At 40.2% G+C, this 19,804-nt stretch overlaps 1 protein-coding gene across 1 annotated transcript in view; it reads left to right on the top strand.

The window, feature by feature from the left end:
- The window catches only part of MACROD2 (mono-ADP ribosylhydrolase 2), a 2,022,401-nt gene that overhangs the window by 1,842,567 nt on the left and 160,030 nt on the right, over window positions 1-19,804 (top strand). The window contains exon 10 of the mRNA XM_019462769.2: window positions 16,150-16,191. Coding sequence (XP_019318314.1) covers window positions 16,150-16,191 — 42 coding nt within the window. The remainder of the gene's footprint in view (window positions 1-16,149; window positions 16,192-19,804) is intronic.

A 19,804-nucleotide genomic window follows, 5' to 3' on the forward strand; every position in this document is an offset into this window, starting at 1 on the left:
TTTTTTTAATTTTTTTTTAATGTTTATTTATTTTTGAGACAGAGAGAGACAGAGCATGAACAGGGGAGGGGCAGAGAGAGAGGGAGACACAGAATCTGAAATGGGCTCCAGGCTCTGAGCTGTCAGCACAGAGCCCGACGCAGGGCTCGAACTCACAGACTGTGAGATCATGACCTGAGCCGAAGTCGGACGCTTAACCAACTGAGCCACCCAGGCACCCCATACTCTCTGTCTTTCAAAAATAAATAAACATTAAAAAAAAAGAATGTGTCATCTGAAAGATGAGCGGGAGCAGAGAAGCGATGCCAAGTACTGTGTAAGTGACACGGAGGAAGAAGGGCAGTTCAGATAGAATTTGGGAAATGAGTAGGATGCTTATCTCCAATTTGTGAATCCCTGACGGAGAAATGTTGATACTCATCACCATGTAATAAGCAGTCATACATTAATTTTATGACTTTGTGCATGTCGTTTAACCTTTTTATACTCCAGCTTTACAGCAAACGCAGTAATGGGCCAAATCCAAATAGAATAAATAATAATGTAAATGAGTGTTTAGAGAGGTGTCTAGACCAAGCATCATAAAATTTTAAATACCCATGTTTCTTATTACAACTTTAAAAGGAGGTATTTTCATTATTGTGGCCATCTTAATTAAAATGGCTATAACCTCTTATTAAAAAGTAGTACGGATTTACAGTAAAAATAGATAATCAAAAAGAAGATACAAACTATCGAGAATGAATTACCTTTCATTGTTTATCCTATAAGAAGCCCCCTGTAAAATGGAAAATGCAATCAGAATTGCAGTCTTATCACTTGCTGTGTATCATGCAACAAATCTTGATTTTTTTTTACGTCATTTTCTATTCTCCCATAACATAATTTTAATGGACCCAGTGTTTACCCAAAACCATACTGTTGAACTGTGCAATTATTTTTGCAAATATTTCCCTATTCGTTTATAAATAACACAGAAAAACAGCTTCATAGATAAATATTGGCATGCATCCACAATTTTTTAAAAATACTTTTCTAGAAGTAGAATTACTTTTTCAAAACGCATCCAAAGTCAAGACACTTTTCATACTAATTGTCAAATTGGCCACAGTGCTTATAGCACTATGGGTCAGTGTCATATATAGAACTGAAGGGGTCTTCATTTCCAGAGTCACAAATGTCAAGACCTATACCTCACATTAAGCACCTTGAGTGATCAGGGTGCCAGCGTAGTGGGGTTATTACTGTATCCTTACATGGTGGAAAGAGAGAGCTCTCTGGGGTCCCCTACATAAAGGCACTAATCCCATTCATGAGGGCTCCACCTTTATGACCTAATTACCTCCTGAAGCCCCTACTCCTAATATCATCATATTGGGAGTTAGGATTTCAACAGATGAATTTTGTAGGAAACGCAAATTCAGCTCATTGTACTGAGTTTACATTCCCATGAGCAGTATGTGAGAGTTTACTTTTCCCCTGCTCTTCCCAATTGGGCACATTCTCATCTTTTGATGTTATCACTTTTATACATGAAATAAAGTAATTAATGGGTAACAACATGTATTTCTCTTATTTCTAGTATGGCTTATCCTTTCTTTCAGTTTTTTATTATATCTCCCAATTTTTTATGCGAAACTGCTAGTCATCTCCTTTGTAAATTTTTATTGACTATTTCATCTTTTTTATTGGTCTGTAATTTGTATAGTAAGGTTCTTAGCTCTTTAAAATATATGTTGCAAACATTTCGTCATTTGTGTTTGTGATATTATTCTTGTATAACCGAATCAACAAGGAAAGGTGGAAAGACAAAAGAAAGATGGGAAAAAAAGAAAGAATGAAAGGAAGGAAAAAAGAAGGGAGGGAGAAAGAGTAGTTGGAAGAAAGGAATAAAAGTAAAAAAGAAAAAAGAGTGAAGTTGAAAACTAAAAAATTCAAAAATTACTTTTATTTTTATGTCTGTGTACTTGATCCCATAAGAAATCATTTTGTTTTATTTTATTATTTATTTTTTCTTTCATTTTCTTTTTTTTTTTCTTTTTGAAAGCGAGGGAGAGAGTGAGCACATGAATGTGCAGGGAGAGTCAGAGGGAGCGAGAGAATCTTAAGCAGACTCTATGCCCAGCTTGGAGCACGACATGGGGCTCGATCTCACAACCTCGAGATCATGATCTGAACCAAAACCAAAAGTCGGACGCTTAACTGACTGAGCCACCTGTGTGCCCCAGAAAGCATTTTATTTCTAAACAGTATTATTATTCTTAGTTCTACTCCTCAGACACTTTTTCGTCAAAGCAGTATGCTTCCTAATTTACAGGGTACGGTAGGAAGAAAAGTGCCTTTCCTGCAAAGATGCCTTAAACCCCAGAACCTGTAAATATGTTGGGTCACATTACAAAGGGGAAATAAGATTGCAAATGAGAGATTACGGTTGCTAATTAACTGACCTAAAGGTGGGGATGTTATCCTGTGTTACCTGGGTGGACTTAATACAATCACAAGGGTCCCTAAAAACAGAAGAGGGAGGCAGGAGAGAAACAGTGGGAGACATGGCTATGGAACAGTGTCCAGAAAGATGTGCATCACTGGCTTTGAAGTTAGAAAAGAGGGGCCACAAGCTGAGGAATGTAGCCTCCAGTAGTCAAAAAGGCAAGGAAACAGATTCTCCCCCAAGAGCCTCAGAAAGGAGTGCAGGCCTGCCATCATCTTGATGCCCATTGAGATCCACATCAAACTTCGAACGTGTAAAGCTGTAAGATAACAAATTTATGCTGTTTTAAGCCATTAAATGTGTGGAAGTTCATTACAGCAGCCCTAGTAACCTAACTCACCAGTTGAAGAAGCACACACACAAAAACTGCTTTACCCAGTCTGATTTGTACATTTTTTCCCCCAAATGGTACATTTGTTGGATAGAAAGAAAAAAAAAAACTACAAAGTGAAGAATTCAGAAATTTCTTTAATTATAAATATTATGGTGACTTGGCACATTTGTGCACATTTGTACACTTTTAATGAGGGGATTCCATTGATGTTTAGAATTATACAAGACATGTTCTCTGTAACGTGACATAAATGAGTTGACTGCCTTCTTAGGAATTGGGTGCTAACCATTTCCACTTGATGGGCCTCAAAAGCTACAAATGCATTTCGCCTTCAATGAAAATCCAGTGAAGTGTTGCTGTAACCAAGCAACCTGAATGCAAGAACAAGCAGCAGGCGTAGACTGAAAGCGATCTTTCCCTTCAAAAGCGGGGAATGTTCAGTGTGTGTAGCAAATGCTTACGAATAACAGAACAAGTAAAGACCTGGGGACACGAACCTTGACTAAGCAGAGTTTGATCTTATTAGGAGGTTCTGATAAAACAAAGACAAGACAAAATGCTGCTTGGAGAAGGGAGATGGTGTAGGCATCTTTACAGAGAGACCCTTCAAACATTTTTGCTTCCGAAAGCAAGGTGCTTCTGAAAGACCCTTCAAACATTTTGGCTTGACTGGTTTCTGTTCTTTAGGTGAAAACTTCGAGGCATATGCAGGGGGAGAAAAAATCCTTTTGAGGTATAGTATATGAATGAAAGAATTCCTAATAAGGCACAGAGATAAGAACAAAGATAAGAATAACAATAAAGTAAATGAAACCCTCCAACCTTTATTCTTTACCTGTGGCCCTAACTTGTACTCTCAGTTACAGGTTTTTGAAGTTTTCACCTTCAATTGCTGTGCACTCTATATCCAGAGCAATTAGTGATTTCCAATACCCTGCTACAACTGTCACTGTTGAGGTTATCGGGAATTCTTTGATGGGTCCAGCATGGTTACTGAAACCAGTGCGTATTTGATCACGTGACTCCACATGAGCCTTTGCAGCCCTTATCTTACTTGACTGCTCAGCCTTTGTCTTACTGACCATTCTGTCTTCTACTTCTCTTCCTGCCAGCCCTTTCTGGTATACTCATCTGTGCACAGCCCATCTCCAGTTGGCATCTCCAGGCATCTCCAACTCAACACATCTAAAACCAAATTCAGAATCCTTCCCTTCAACTCAGCCCTTCTCCTAAATCCTCTATCTCAGTAACTGGTGCCATTACATGCCAAGATGGCCAAGCCGGAAGCAGCAGAACCATGCAGTTTTTAAGCAGTGCCTTTTATTTATTGATATATTTATTAACTAATGATATTTGAGTGCTCCTCTTGACCAAGGACCAGTTGGAGGGTGGGGGAGGAACAACCTTTGGCTTATTCCTTTTTTAATTTCTCTAAGTCCTATCAATTGCCTTACAGAAAATAAGTTTAGCAATTTCTTAGATTTTGTGGGTTCAGGTTTTCCATTTAATGGAAGATCTCTACTCTGCAAGGATGTCCCCTTTATCAGCCATTCTTTGCTTGGCATTTCTACTTTGTCAAGTTTCACAAGAAGCCATGAGCATACCCACATCTTCCATACTTTGTGAGAATATCCTAAAAGTGGGATATCTACTGTTTTTGAAAGCTTTTCTTTCCTCCAGCTCATAAATATCAGTCCTTTGACCAATGGTTCTCCAGCTGCAGCTTGCATGAGCATCACCTGGAGGGCTTATTAGAGTGTTAGGCCCCGGGAGGGATACAGGAAGATGGCGGCATAGGAGGACGCTGGGCTCACTGCGCGTCCGGCTGATCACTTAGATTCCACCTACATCTGCCTAAATAACCCAGAAAACCGCCAGAGGATTAGCAGAACGGAGTCTCTGGAGCCAAGCGCAGACGAGAGGCCGGAGGAAGAGGGTAGGAAGGGCGGCGAGGCGGTGCGCGCTCCACGGACTGGCGGGAGGGAGCCGGGGTGGAGGGGCTGCCCGCCAGCCAAGCAGAGCCCCCAAGTCTGGCTGGCAAAAGCGGAGGGGCCAGACAGACTGTGTTCCGACAGCAAGCGCGACTTAGCGTCTGGAGGTCATAAGTTAACAGCTCTGCTCGGAAAGCGGGAAGCCTGGAGGACAAAGGGAGGGAGAGTTACTGAGCCCCCGGAGGGCAGAGCTCAGCTTGGAGGGGAGCAAAGGCGCTCACCAGCGCCATCTCCCTCGCCCATCCCCCGGCCAAAATCCCAAAGGGAACCAGTTCCTGCCAGGGAACTTGCTGGCTCCTCCGCGCAAACACCCAACTCTGTGCTTCTGCGGAGCCAAACCTCCGGCAGTGGATCTGACTTCCTCCCGCAGCCACAGGGCCCCTCCTGAAGTGGATAACCTAAGGAGAAGTGAGCTAAGCCTGCCCCTCCTGCCCCTGTGCACCTTGCCTACCCACCCCAGCTAATACTCCAGATCCCCAGCACCACAAGCCTGGCAGTGTGCAAGTAGCCCAGATGGGCCACGCCAACTCACAGTGAATCCCGCCCTTAGGAGAGGGGAAGAGAAGGCACACACCAGTCTGACTGTGGCCCCAGCGGTGGGCTGGGGGCAGACATCAGGTCGGACTACGGCCCCGCCCACCAACTCCAGTTATACACCACAGCACAGGGGAAGTGCCCTGCAGGTCCTCACCATTCCAGGGACTATCCAAAATGACCAAACGGAAGAATTCTTCTCAGAAGAATCTCCAGGAAATAACAACAGCTAATGAACTGATCAAAAAGGATTTAAATAATATAACAGAAAGTGAATTTAGAATAATAGTCATAAAATTAATTGCTGGGCTTGAAAACAGTATACAGGAACAGCAGAGAATCTCTTGCTACAGAGATCAAGGGACTAAGGAACAGTCAGGAGGAGCTGAAAAATGCTTTAAACGAAATGCAAAACAAAATGGAAACGACGATGGCTCGGATTGAAGAGGCAGAGGAGAGAATAGGTGAACTAGAAGATAAAGTTAGGGGAAAAGAAGAAGCTGAGAAAAAGAGAGATAAAAAAATCCAGGAGTATGAGGGGAAAATTAGAGAACTAAGTGATACACTAAAAAGAAATAATATGTGCATAATTGGATTCCCAGAGGAGGAAGAGAGAGGGAAAGGTGCTGAAGGGGTACTTGAAGAAATAATAGCTGAGAACTTCCCTGAACTGGGGAAGAAAAAAGGCATTGAAATCCAAGAGGCACAGAGAACTCCCTTCAGACGTAACTTGAATCGATCTTATGCATGACATATCATAGTGAAACTGGCAAAATACAAGGATAAAGAGAAAATTCGGAAAGCAACAAGGGATAAACGTGCCCTCACATATAAAGGGAGACCTATAAGACTCGTGACTGATCTCTCCTTTGAAACTTGGCAGGCCAGAAAGGATTGGCACGAGATCTTCAGTGTGCTAAACAGAAAAAATATGCAGCCGAGAATCCTTTATCCAGCAAGTCTGTCATTAAGAATAGAAGGAGAGATAAAGGTCTTCCCCAACAAACAAAAACTGAAGGAATTTGTCACCACGAAACCAGCCCTACAAGAGATCCTAAGGGGGATCCTGTGAGACAAAGTACCAGAGACATCACTACAAGCATAAATCACACAGACATCACAATGACTCTAAACCCGTATCTTTCTATAATAACACTGAATGTAAATGGATTAAATTCACCAACCAAAAGACATAGGGTATCAGAATGAATAAAAAAACAAGACCCATCTATTTGCTGTCTACAAGAGACTCATTTTAGATCTGAGGACACCTTCAGATTGAGAGTGAGGGGATGGAGAACTATTTATCATGCTACTGGAAGCCAAAAGAAAGCTGGAGTAGCCATACTTATATCAGACAAACTAGACTTTAAATTAAAGGCTGTAACAAGAGGGGCGCCTGGGTGGCGCAGTCGGTTAAGCGTCCGACTTCAGCCAGGTCACGATCTCGCGGTCCGTGAGTTCGAGCCCCGTGTCAGGCTCTGGGCTGATGGCTCGGAGCCTGGAGCCTGTTTCCGATTCTGTGTCTCCCTCTCTCTCTGCCCCTCCCCTGTTCATGCTCTGTCTCTCTCTCTCCCAAAAATAAAAATTAAAAAAAAAAAAAAAAAAAAAAAAAGCTGTAACAAGAGGTGAATAAGGGCATTATGTAATAATTACAGGGTCTATCCATCAGGAAGAGCTAACAATTATAAATGTCTATGCGCCGAATATGGGAGCCCCCAAATATATAAAACAATTACTCATAAACATAAGCAACCTTATTGATAAGAATGTGGTAATTGCAGAGGACTTTAACACCCCACTTACAGAAATGGATAGATCATCTAGACACATGGTCAATAAAGAAACAAGGGCCCTGAATGATACATTGGATCAGATGGACTTGACAGATATATTTAGAACTCTGCATCCCAAAGCAACAGAATATACTTTCTTCTCGAGTGCACATGGAACATTCTCCAAGATAGATCATATACTGAGTCACAAAACAGCCCTTCATAAGTTTACAAGAATTGAAATTATACCATGCATACTTTCAGACCACAATGCTATGAAGCTTGAAATCAACCACAGGAAAAAGTCTGGAAAACCTCTAAAAGCATGGAGGTTAAAGAACACCCTACTAAAGAATGAGTGGGTCAACCAGGCAATTAGAGAAGAAATTAAAAAATATATGGAAACAAACGAAAATGAAAATACAACAATCCAAACGCTTTGGGACGCAGCGAAGGCAGTCCTGAGAGGAAAACACGTTGCAATCCAGGCCTATCTCAAGAAACAAGAAAAATCCCAAATACAAAATCTAACAGCACACCTAAAGGAAATGGAAGCAGAACAGCAAAGGCAGCCTAAACCCAGAAGAAGAAGGGAAATCATAAAGATCAGAGCAGAAATAAACAATATAGAATCTAAAAAAAAACGGTAGAGCAGATCAACGAAACCAAGAGTTGGTTTTTTGAAAAAATAAACAAAATTGACAAACCTCTAGCCAGGCTTCTCAAAAAGAAAAGGGAGATGACCCAAATAGACAAAATCATGAATGAAAATGGAATGATTACAACCAATCCCTCAGAGATACAAACAATTATCAGGGAATACTATGAAAAATTATATGCCAACAAACTGGACAACCTGGAAGAAATGGACAAATTCCTAAACACCCACACTCTTCCAAAACTCAATCAGAAGGAAATAGAAAGCTTGAACAGACCCATAACCAGCGAAGAAATTGAATTGGTTATCAAAAATCTCCCAACAAATAAGAGTCCAGAACCAGATGGCTTCCCAGGGGAGTTCTACCAGACGTTTAAAGCAGAGATAATACCTATCCTTCTCAAGCTATTCCAAGAAATAGAAAGGGAAGGAAAACTTCCAGACTCATTCTATGAAGCCAGTATTACTTTGATTCCTAAACCAGATAGAGACCCAGTAAAAAAAGAGAACTACAGGCCAATATCCCTGATGAATATGGATGCAAAAATTCTCAATAAGATACTAGCAAATCGAATTCAACAGCATATAAAAAGAATTATTCACCATGATCAAGTGGGATTCATTCCTGGGATGCAGGGCTGGTTCAACATTTGCAAATCAATCAACGTGATACATCACATTAATAAAAAAAAAGAGAAGAACCATATGATCGTGTCAATCGATGCAGAAAAGGCCTTTGACAAAATCCAGCACCCTTTCTTAATAAAAACCCTTGAGAAAGTCGGGATAGAAGGAACATACTTAAAGATCATAAAAGCCATTTATGAAAAGCCCACAGCCAACATCATCCTCAACAGGGAAAATCTGAGAGCTTTTTCCCTGAGATCAGGAACACGACAGGGATGCCCACTCTCACCGCTATTGTTTAACATAGTGTTGGAAGTTCTAGCATCAGCAATCAGACAACAAAAGGAAATCAAAGGCATCAAAATTGGCAAAGATGAAGTCAAGCTTTCGCTTTTTGCAGATGACATGATATTATACATGGAAAATCCGATAGACTCCACCAAAAGTCTGCTAGAACTGATACATGAATTCAGCAAAGTTGCAGGATACAAAATCAATGTACAGAAATGCGTTGCATTCTTATACACTAACAATGAAGCAACAGAAAGACAAATAAAGAAACTGATCCCATTCACAATTGCACCAAGAAGCATCAAATACCTAGGAATAAATCTAACCAAAGATGTAAAAGATCTGTATGCTGAAAACTATAGAAAGCTTATGCAGGTAATTGAAGAAGATATAAAGAAATGGAAAGACATTCCCTGCTCATGGATTGGAAGAATAAATATTGTCAAAATGTCAATACTACCCAAAGCTATCTACACATTCAATGCAATCCCAATCAAAATTGCACCAGCATTCTTCTCAAAACTAGAACAAGCAATCCTAAAATTCATATGGAACCACAAAAGGCCCCGAATAGCCAAAGTAATTTTGAAGAAGAAGACCAAAGCAGGAGGCATCACAATCCCAGACTTTAGCCTCTACTACAAAGCTGTCATCATCAAGACAGCATGGTATTGGCACAAAAACAGACACATAGACCAATGGAATAGAATAGAAACCCCAGAACTAGACCCACAAACGTATGGCCAACTCATCTTTGACAAAGCAGGAAAGAACATCCAATGGAAAAAAGACAGTCTCTTTAACAAATGGTGCTGGGAGAACTGGACAGCAACATGCAGAAGGTTGAAACTAGACCACTTTCTCACACCATTCACAAAAATAAATTCAAAATGGATAAAGGACCTGAATGTGAGACAGGAAACCATCAAAACCCTAGATGAGAAAGCAGGAAAAGACCTCTCTGACCTTAGCCGTAGCAATCTCTTACTCGACACATCCCCAAAGGCACGGGAATTAAAAGCAAAAATGAATTACTGGGACCTTATGAAGATAAAAAGCTTCTGCACAGCAAAGGAAACAACCAACAAAACTAAAAGGCAACCAACGGAATGGGAAAAGATATTTGCAAATGACATATCGGACAAAGGGCTAGTATCCAAAATCTATAAAGAGCTCACCAAACTCCACACCCGAAAAACAAATAACCCAGGAAGAAATGGGCAGAAAACATGAATAGACACTTCTCTAAAGAAGACATCCGGATGGCCAACAGGCACATGAAAAGATGTTCAACGTCGCTCCTTATCAGGGAAATACAAATCAAAACCACACTCAGATATCACCTCACGCCAGTCAGAGTGGCCAAAATGAACAAATCAGGAGACTGTAGATGCTAGAGAGGATGTGGAGAAACGGGAACCCTCTTGCACTGTTGGTGGGAATGCAAATTGGTGCAGCCGCTCTGGAAAGCAGTGTGGAGGTTCCTCAAAAAATTAAAAATAGACCTACCCTATGACCCAGCAATAGCACTGCTAGGAATTTACCCAAGGGATACAGGAGTACTGATGCATAGGGGCACTTGTACCCCAATCTTTATAGCAGTACTCTCAACAATAGCCAAATTATGGAAAGAGCCTAAATGTCCATCAACTGATGAATGGATAAAGAAATTGTGGTTTATATACACAATGGAGTACTACGTGGCAATGAGAAAGAATGAAATATGGCCCTTTGTAGCAACGTGGATGGAACTGGAGAGTGTTGTGCTAAGTGAAATAAGCCATACAGAGAAAGACAGATACCATATGGTTTCACTCTTATGTGGATCCTGAGAAACTTAACAGAAACCCATGGGGGAGGGGAAGGAAAAAAAAAAAAGAGGTTAGAGTGGGAGAGAGCCAAAGCATAAGAGACTGTTAAAAACTGAGAACAAACTGAGGGTTGATGGGGGGTGGGAGGGAGGGGAAGGTGGGTGATGGGTATTGAGGAGGGCACCTTTTGGGATGAGCACTGGGTGTTATATGGAAACCAATTTGACAATAAACTTCATATATTAAAAAAAAAAAAAAAAAAGAAGAGTGTTAGGCCCCTCCCCCAATCTTCTGCTGGAATAGATCTTTAGTGGAACCTGAGAATTTGCATTTCTAACAAGTTCCCAGGTGATAATGGTGCTGCTGGCCCAGAGACCACACTTTAGACTAAAGTTTGTGAGAATATCTGTAATCTCTTTTGATTCCTTATTTTCCAAAAGACTGCACTAGTTATGGGAACACTGGTGATAAAGAAGTAAGACCAATCTCAAGTCATTGCAAAATCCATGGTATACTCTGCTTTTCAACAAACTCTGGCTTCCATTCAAGAAGGTGAAGTAGATATTACAGACTTGAAAGAGGTTAGACACTTCCTCCTGAAATGTACAAAGCTAACTGTTACTGAAAACTGGTTATTCATGGGACACCAGTGGGCTTTCACACTCATTTTTTATCAAAAGAAGAACTTTAGTCAGATTTGTACTTTTGGTGCAGAACTCAACAGGGTAATCTGACAGAGAGGGGTGCAGTGAATAAAGACAGCATCCATTATGAAATTAACATCAAAGAGATCCCTTAAGATGAAATGGAGCCTTAGCCCCTGGGCCATTTCTGCCAAGGAAAGGAAGCAGTGTTTCTGGAATTGGCATTTCTGAACACACAGAACCATACCATCTGATAGATTGCTCTCAATTTTGAAATGGTATTTGTATCACTTTGGCTAAGAACCTTTTATTTGATTTGTGTCCTCTAACAAAGAAGCATGATGCTTGAAGAACTGTTAAAAAGGCAGCGTCTCCATGCCCATGCTCCATCAGTCCCGTAACTGCTTCCAAATTTTCAAAGGCATTCCTCCTTATCTCCATAGGCTTATCCTCTTCTTTCACATATTGCTTTTTTTGTTCCCTGGTTGTAGTAGAAAAAAAAATCTTGCTAGAAATATGCTGCATAAATATGGCTCAAGTGAGTACATTTTATAGAATAATGTTGAACTAAAGTGGATTTCATTAATAAGTAACAGCACATTAGATGCTTTGTAGACCAAAAGTACTCTGCGCCAGATTTTAATATAAATAATACCAAAATATTAAAGCATGGATTTTATAGTGTATTAGTAAACTTCTCTTGTGTCAAAAAAAAAGTTCTCTCTCAAAAGCAGGTGTGTCATTTTCTGCTTAAAGTTGGTTAGTCACCCTGTAATTTTCAGGATAGAATTTAAATTCTTCAACCTGAGGTATTAGGATTCTCCAGAGAAACAAAACTAATAGTGGATATAGGTTTAGATATAAATATAGATGTAGGTATAAATTTATTATAAGGAATTGGCTCATGCAATTATGGAGGCTGCCAGATCCCAAGACCCGCAGTCAGCAAGCTAGAGACACAAGAGAGCTGATGGCATAGTTCTAGTGGGAGTCTGAGACCTGAGACCCAAGAGAGCCAATGATGGTGTTTCAATCCAGATGCCTGCAGGCTTGAGACCCAGGCAGAGCCAGTGTTTTATGCTGAGTCCAAAGTCAGGAAAAACCCTATGTCCCCACACAAATGCAGTCTGGCAGTAGTTTCTTCTTCCTTGTGGGAGTGTAAGCCTTACACTTACTGGATGAGGCCCACCCACATTACCGGGGCTATCTCTTTTACTCAGTCTACCAACCAATTCAAATGTTCATCTTATTCAGAAATTTCATTCAGACACACCTAGGGTCAAGTCTGACATGTGTCTGGGCACTCCATGGTCCAGTTACATTGACACATACAACTGACCACCATACCCAGTGAGAAAGATCCTTCATGATCCAGCCAGAACAGGTCACTAGACCCATGGTTCCCCTGTAAACTCCTGCCTCCAGCCATGGAGAGCTAGTTTTATTTCCTTAAAAGCATTTTGACTGTTCATAACCATGTGTTCTCATAGATGTTTTTTCCCTTTGTTTGAGTGTGATTACCCTTTTCTTAGTTCGAATCCCCCCAGAAGCAAACCCTGAAGCAAGAATTCAAGTGAAAGTCATTTATTTGGAAGATAATCCCTGGAATCACTAGCAGGGGAGTGGAAAGGAAGAATTGGAAAGGGAAGGAAGGCAGTAGAGTTAAATTACAAATTAAATTAACCACCCGTCCACTGGGGTTTATTCCCAGGGTTGGGGTTTGGGTTGGGGAGGACTCTGGGAGAAGCTTCTGAATTAGCACACCTTAGGAGCAAGGGCACTATAGTACTTCTGTACAAGTCCTGGCAGTCATTTGTGAAACACTGCCCTCTTGGGGTGTCAATTCCCTGATATTTCTCCTGTGGCCTCCAGCAACCCAGAGAAAGCCCTCAGGTGGAGATCTGGTGGCTGGAAATCGGTCTGGCCAGCAAGGAAGTGTCTAGGAACAAGGGCTTGTAGGCAGGGCACCCATATTTACTGGGAATCTACTGCAGCCTTTCCTTACTCCCAGATAATTCTGCATCTCCCTTTAGGATTCAACTTAAGCCTCACCTATTCTGGAAATCCTTCATAGACCTCTCTGACTTAGCTGCTTCTTGTCTGTTTCCCAGTAAAACCTCTGCTTACCTGCATCAGAGAATCTGTTACTTCCTCTTCTGATTGTTGTTTTACTTTTCTCTGCCATACACTTCTTTGGGAGTTTTTGAGGGAATGGATTGTCAACTGTATCTTCACGGTCTTCCATGGTTCCAACATACGGTGTTGGTCAATAAATGGTTCTTTAAGTTGTAAAAGTAGTAATCATAATGGCACCATAACACGAATAGCCAGTATTTATTGAATGCTCATTCCATGTAAGCACTTTACATGTATTACTAACCCTAGAAAGTCATACTAGGGTATGACTTAGGATACTTTTATTATCCCTATTTCCCAGGCATAGGTTTACATAATTTGCCCAAGATTACACAGTGATTTATAGTTTGGCCTGCAAGTAAACCCAAGCAGTCTGAATCCAGATCCTGAATATACTCTTAACCACTATATGAATAAATGAGTGAAATGAATGAACAAATGAATAATGACATCAAGTATGATCCTTCAACACCTGGAGACATTCTAGGGATGATGCTATCAATATAGTCTATAAAGTTCAAAGATCAGCTCTAATGTCACATTTTCCAAAAACCTTTCTTCATAACCTGACTGGAAGCAGCTATCCCTCCCCTGATACCTTTTGTGATGGCCCTGACTACTCTCTATTATATATTCAAATTGATCTGCATGTCTTGCTTTCCTTACTAATAATGTTTGTAGACAATTGTGTCTAGATTTGTCTTGGTATTTTATTTCTCCAAACACAAAGCTACACCTACAATAGGCTATGGAGGAGTGTTTGCCAGACAGACAAATGGATACATAGATGACAAGCAAAGAGATCTTTGACTCTTCATCTTTTCCTGGAAACTGTGGAGACTTTTTTTCATCCCACTCTGATTTCCAGAAAGTCTGATGGTCTAGATATTTTAGATGCTCTGAAAAATAAAATTTTATTTAAATCTATTAAGTTCAGGGAAGAATCTGTGAAGAGTATACTTTGTAACATTTTGATAATAATTTAGTTAGAGAATTATATTTCTAAGAGAAAGATATTCTGCTCCCAAAATTATATTCAGAGAAAAAAATGAAAGAAATAAAGTATACAGCTATTCACTAATGTTTCTAACAATTTGAATGGAAAGAAATTTACTTCTTTATAATTTTAACGTTTATTTATTTTTGAGAGAGGGAGAGACAGAGCATGAACAGGGGAGGGGCAGAGAGACAAGGAGACACAGAATCGAAGCAGGCTCCAGGCTCCAAGCCATCAGCCCAGAACCCGACGCAGGGCTCAAACTCATGGAGTGCGAGATCGTGACCTGAGCTGAAGTCGGACACTTAACCGACTGAGCCACCCAGGCGCCCTGAAATTTACTTCTTTAAAAGTTAACCATGGCCATCAAGAATTATTTTCCTAAAACCTCAACTTAAATACATTTTCCATTCCCAGTGACTGGTATATCTATAATCTTCATTTATAATTAGCACTTTGAAGAATGTCACATTGTATAAATTTGGCTAAGAAATGACTAAATTTAAAGCGTATGTCTGGGTGGAAATTACAAATCTTTACTGAGTCCCCATTGCTTGCAAATCATCATTTGGAAGCATGTCCTACAATGTAAGAGGTAGATAAGAAATATAAACACAGGAATTCTCCAGTTTGACTAAAAAAATCAGAGAAAAAATTTTTAAAAACCTCAGAAATATTATTCAGCAGGAATTTCTTTATGGATTTTAACGTATAAAATTAACATTAGATCCTAGAGAATACAAAGGAACATAAGACATAGCCTTTAACTTTGCAGAATTTATGATGTCGAAATGGGCATCTGAAGGATACATACGTTAACAAGTAGACATATGATGTGGTGGTAATAATAAGTAATATTTAGCATTTAATATTTCAGTAACTGTCCTGGTGCTTTAGGTGGTATTATCTCATTTAATCCTTACCCTTTTCATTAGGCAGACAGGAATCCCTGCAACGTCATAAACCAGACCAGAGCTCTCTTTTAAGATGGATTTTGCACCTGTGTGTAAAAGAAATTGGAGTCAGGAGTGAGAAAAAAAGAAGAGCAGTTAGGAAACCACAAAATAGGGAAGGCAAATGGCAGAGTTTGAATCGAGTTGCAGTGATGTGAATAGAGAGGAGAAAATGTGGAAATAAGACAGGCAGGATTCATACTGCCTGGATGTAAGGAACATTGAAGGAGAAGAGATGACAACATATCAAAAGTTCAAAAAGCAAACATGTCACCCAGAGGGTAGAGGAAGCACGTGTCCTTGCCCAATTAATGGGGGTTTCACTGGGATGAGTGGAATTGAATGGGAATGATGCCAACTGGGGCGGGCTGGGGGGTGGGCACTTGAACATACATGGTTAAAGGTTTGGATTTGCACATGTAGCAAACTAGCACTTTCCACGGTGCTGTACAGGGAATGGGTGCTGTCAGCCTAAACCCAAGTGGTGAGCTCCACATTTCTCAGATGCTTGACATGAGCGCGCATCCCTTTCATTGACGGAGAAAGTGCGGCATTTGAAGTGTGCGATTTTTATTTTTCATCTTTTTAGAAATTGAAATGACCAAAGTGACCATGCATTACTTGCATAAGTAAAACAAATGATTGTGTATGTACTTTGTTATGCATACATAACAATTTTTAAAAGGAAATGTGAACCCTAGGTGTTAAATTGTGCTGTGATGTATATTTACATTACCTTGTATTAACTTAGCATAATAATATAAGACAATCGAAATGCATGTTCTAACACTCTTTTCTACTGAGTTCTTTTTGGCCTTTGAAGTTGTATTAGTCAAACTGGAGAATTCTGAGCTTACTAGCTTTCATATGAGTGTTTCTTTTGTCTTTCCCCCTCTTTTCTAAATAGATGATAATAATGAAGAAGATGTTAACGTGAAAGAAGATTCAGGTATTAAATTTATGATTTTATTCTTAAAGGATAGGCAAGGATCATTTTGTTGTTTATGTGCACCTCACAGTTTTTCAAAGAAAAGCAAAATAAGGTTAATAAAATAGGTGAAGTGGGATATGAGTACACTTATCTAGATGATCACTGAGTAATATATGGAATTGTTGAAACACAATATTGTATACTAAGAACTAAAATAACACTGCATGTTAACTATCCTGGAATTAAAAGAAAAGAAAAAGATACAAATGTACAGTCAAGGTCATAAAATAAAGAAGTAATTGTGCTAACTAACCCTTATGGCTAATACAATTAGCATATTTAAGCAGTAAGCTTCCAGCTTTCTGAAAGTTCCATTTTTACAATGGAACCTGATGTTATAATAAATACAGTTGTGTAGCAAATCATCCCAAAGCTTAGTGATTAAAGAACCTGCTTATTATGCTCATATATTCTGTGGGTCAGGAATTCAGACAGAGCACAGCAGGGCTGACTTGATCATGCTGCTCTACAAGGTCTGAGACCTCATCAGGAAGCCTCAATGGCTGAGTGCTGGAATTGTGTGAAGATTTGTTCACTCATATGTCTGGCTGGCAATTGATATGCTGGCTTTTAGCTAAGACCTCAGCTCAGGCAGTTTTCTGAAACACCTGTGGTGGCCTTTCTATAACCTGGGCTTCCTCACAGCATGGCAGCCAGGCTCCAAAGTGGTTCCTCTAGAGACAGCAAGTGAGCCAGCAGGAGCTGTACCTTTTTAAGACTCAGCCTCAGGAATCCCAAAGAATTACTTCCACAAAAATCTTTTTGGAGCAGTCATTAAGAAACCTGCCCAGGCTCATGGGGAGAGAAAATAGGCTCAATATCCTGACAGGGAGCTGTGAGGTTTTGTAGAGCATGTAGGACCTGAAAAATTGCTGTGGCCATCTTTGGAAAATACATTGGGTACATATGATATATTGTTCTCACTATCAGAAATTAAGATGCATGCCTACTTCTCAAGAAAGACCAGTGTTTGATGAGAGAAATCTAGTGGTTACAAGCTTTGGATCTGCTTGACTATGCTTGACTATGAATGCAGGAATCAATAGCCCTGATTTCAATCCTAGGTCCTTTACTTACTGACTTACTACTTCCTGACTTTGGGTGAAAGTTTTCTCTACAAGCATCAGTTTACACCTCTAGGGGCAAAACTACTATAATACAGTCTTGTTTGGGAATTAAATGAAATATCATACCTGAAATATTTCTTGGACCTTAGTAAACACTCAATAAATTATCGCTTTTTTTTTTTCCTTTCTCACTCTAACAGATATTGGAGGGTATAGAACTTAATTCCACGGTGTAAGAACTCCATGTTCCCAATTTTGGCAACCACACTGTTCTAGGCCTGAAATAGGACTGGGTTTCAAAATCAAAACAGATATCTTAAAGGTCCTGATTTTGTGTAACCCCCTCTTCGATGCCAGAACTCCATACATAAATCACCGACAGCACAGTCTGAACATCTCCATTAACAGGGAGCAGTTTAAATTCCAAGGCAAACAATCTCGTTTGACTAAAATGGTCCTTCTCCTTGTTAAGTTAAATCTCTATCCCTCCCCTGACTTCCCACTGTCTTTGTGGAAAGATAATCGTTCTTTTCTTCATAGCTGCTCACTGGAGCAATGTTTATAACTTCTGTCTAGCTTCAGCTTCTTCTCCAGTCCAAACATATCTGATTCCTATGGTTCCCTCAGCCTCCCCCAGGGCAGTGGGTTTGAAGGGTGGACAAGTAGAGGAAGTATCTAAAAGCCAGGAATGAAGGAGGTAGAGCAGGATCTGTAATAGCAGCTGCCAGTTCCCTACCTATATCCCCTTGGCCCTCACTATTCTTTTACAAGACCAACAGCTTTCTAAGGAAAGCTCTTGTGACTCTGCAATCAGTGTTTCTTGCTGGTCATGAAAGCACACTTGAAGTGCCAGGAAGTTAATTTCCCTGGAGTAGCCCTCAGCCAGTGATAGGCAAGAGCTGGTTGACCCCTGAAGGACACATCGGAGGCATATTGTATTCCAGTGTCATCCAGTAGAAATATAATGTGAGCCTCAAATGTGAGCCTCATGTTTAATTTCAGATTTTCTAGTAATTACATTGGAAAAAGTAAGGAGAAATGAGTGAAATTAATTTAATAATATTTTAGTAACATAATATATCCAAAATATAATGATTTCAACATATAATCAATCTAAAAATTTTATTAGTCTGATATTTTACATTGTCCTTTTTTCACACTATGTTTTTGAAATTTGTGTGTATTTTACATTCATATCTAAATTCAGACTAGACACATTTCAAGTCTTCATTGGCAATGTGTGGTATTGAACAACGAGATTTTTTTACCATCACCCAAAGGTCCTCAGTAGAATTGAGCCCTGACAGTCCACAGTGGAGCTTGCTCACGCAGTATTGGGTGCCTCTCCTTTCTTGTCTCACCTCCCTACTGCCCTCTGGAACTTTCTGGGATAATCTCTTACATTAAGTATTTGAACTCAATAGTTGTCTCAGTGTCTTTTGAGAAAATCCAACCTAAGACAAAGACTCTGCTTGTCTTTTGTAAAACATTAAGCCCAAGGTGAAATTTCAATTAGAATATCCATCCCTATACTCATGTGGGATGTCTTATTATTTAAAAGAACCATATGTTGAAAAAAGACTTTAAGGGGTCACCCGCATCTTGATTTAATTCCACGAACTTAATGTTAATTTCTGCTATTTTCATTTATCCTGCTCATATGAAGTATCCTTGGAATATCCTTCAGCCATGGGGAGTACTGCCCTTTCAGCCAGCCAGTTTAAGGGCCTTATCTTGCTAAGGATCATTTGCCTAAGTGCCCTAAGTATACATTTCTAGGCAAGGGGAGTTGACTTCTTAATGAGATGCAGCTAGCTATCCAAACCACTGAGTGATTTTAAGAAAATCATTATTAATGCTAATGCAGAGCCCACAAGATTGGAGTCAGCATATGAGGTTTGGGGGGCTTTAATTGGATCATCATTTCTGATTTTAGTCTCATCAGGTTTCCTGGGGGTTTCGTGTCCAGCAGCTGGATGCAGCTGTTAAAGTCATACTCAATGGCCCAAGGATGCTAAGTCACCTGGCCAGAATGGGCTTGGGAAGCTGCTCTCCATTTCCTAGTATCTGAGTGCTGAAATCACGGGAGATTTCTGTGCAGAATGGTTCCATGATGTGCCACTGGTCCTACCAGACATTGGTGAGCAGGCTGACTTCAGTCCACATCTCACACTTGGAAGTGTTGGTCTCCAAGAGAGGTCTCTATCCAGACCATTAACTACTGCCTTTCTCTGCCCTGCATCACATCTTCTCATATACGTAGAAATGCTGGAAAGATTTTTAAGAATGCAGCTGACACTAGTAAAGGGCTACTTGGGACAAATAACTTGCCAACAAAGGCTAGTGAATGATAGTGAATAATAATCTGACTACCAAAAGTCAGGTGAACTGACTCTCCAGGTGGCGGGAACCCCCTTTTGGAGAGTTTGCATATTTGCTTAGTGTAAATACACACACCACAGTGTTTTCAAGCTACCAAACATGAGATCAGTGAATGTGGGAGC

The sequence above is a fragment of the Panthera pardus genome, unplaced genomic scaffold (genome assembly GCF_024362965.1).
Source record: "Panthera pardus isolate Hobbes unplaced genomic scaffold, ASM2436296v1 HiC_scaffold_25, whole genome shotgun sequence".
NCBI classification, from domain to species: domain Eukaryota; kingdom Metazoa; phylum Chordata; class Mammalia; order Carnivora; family Felidae; genus Panthera; species Panthera pardus.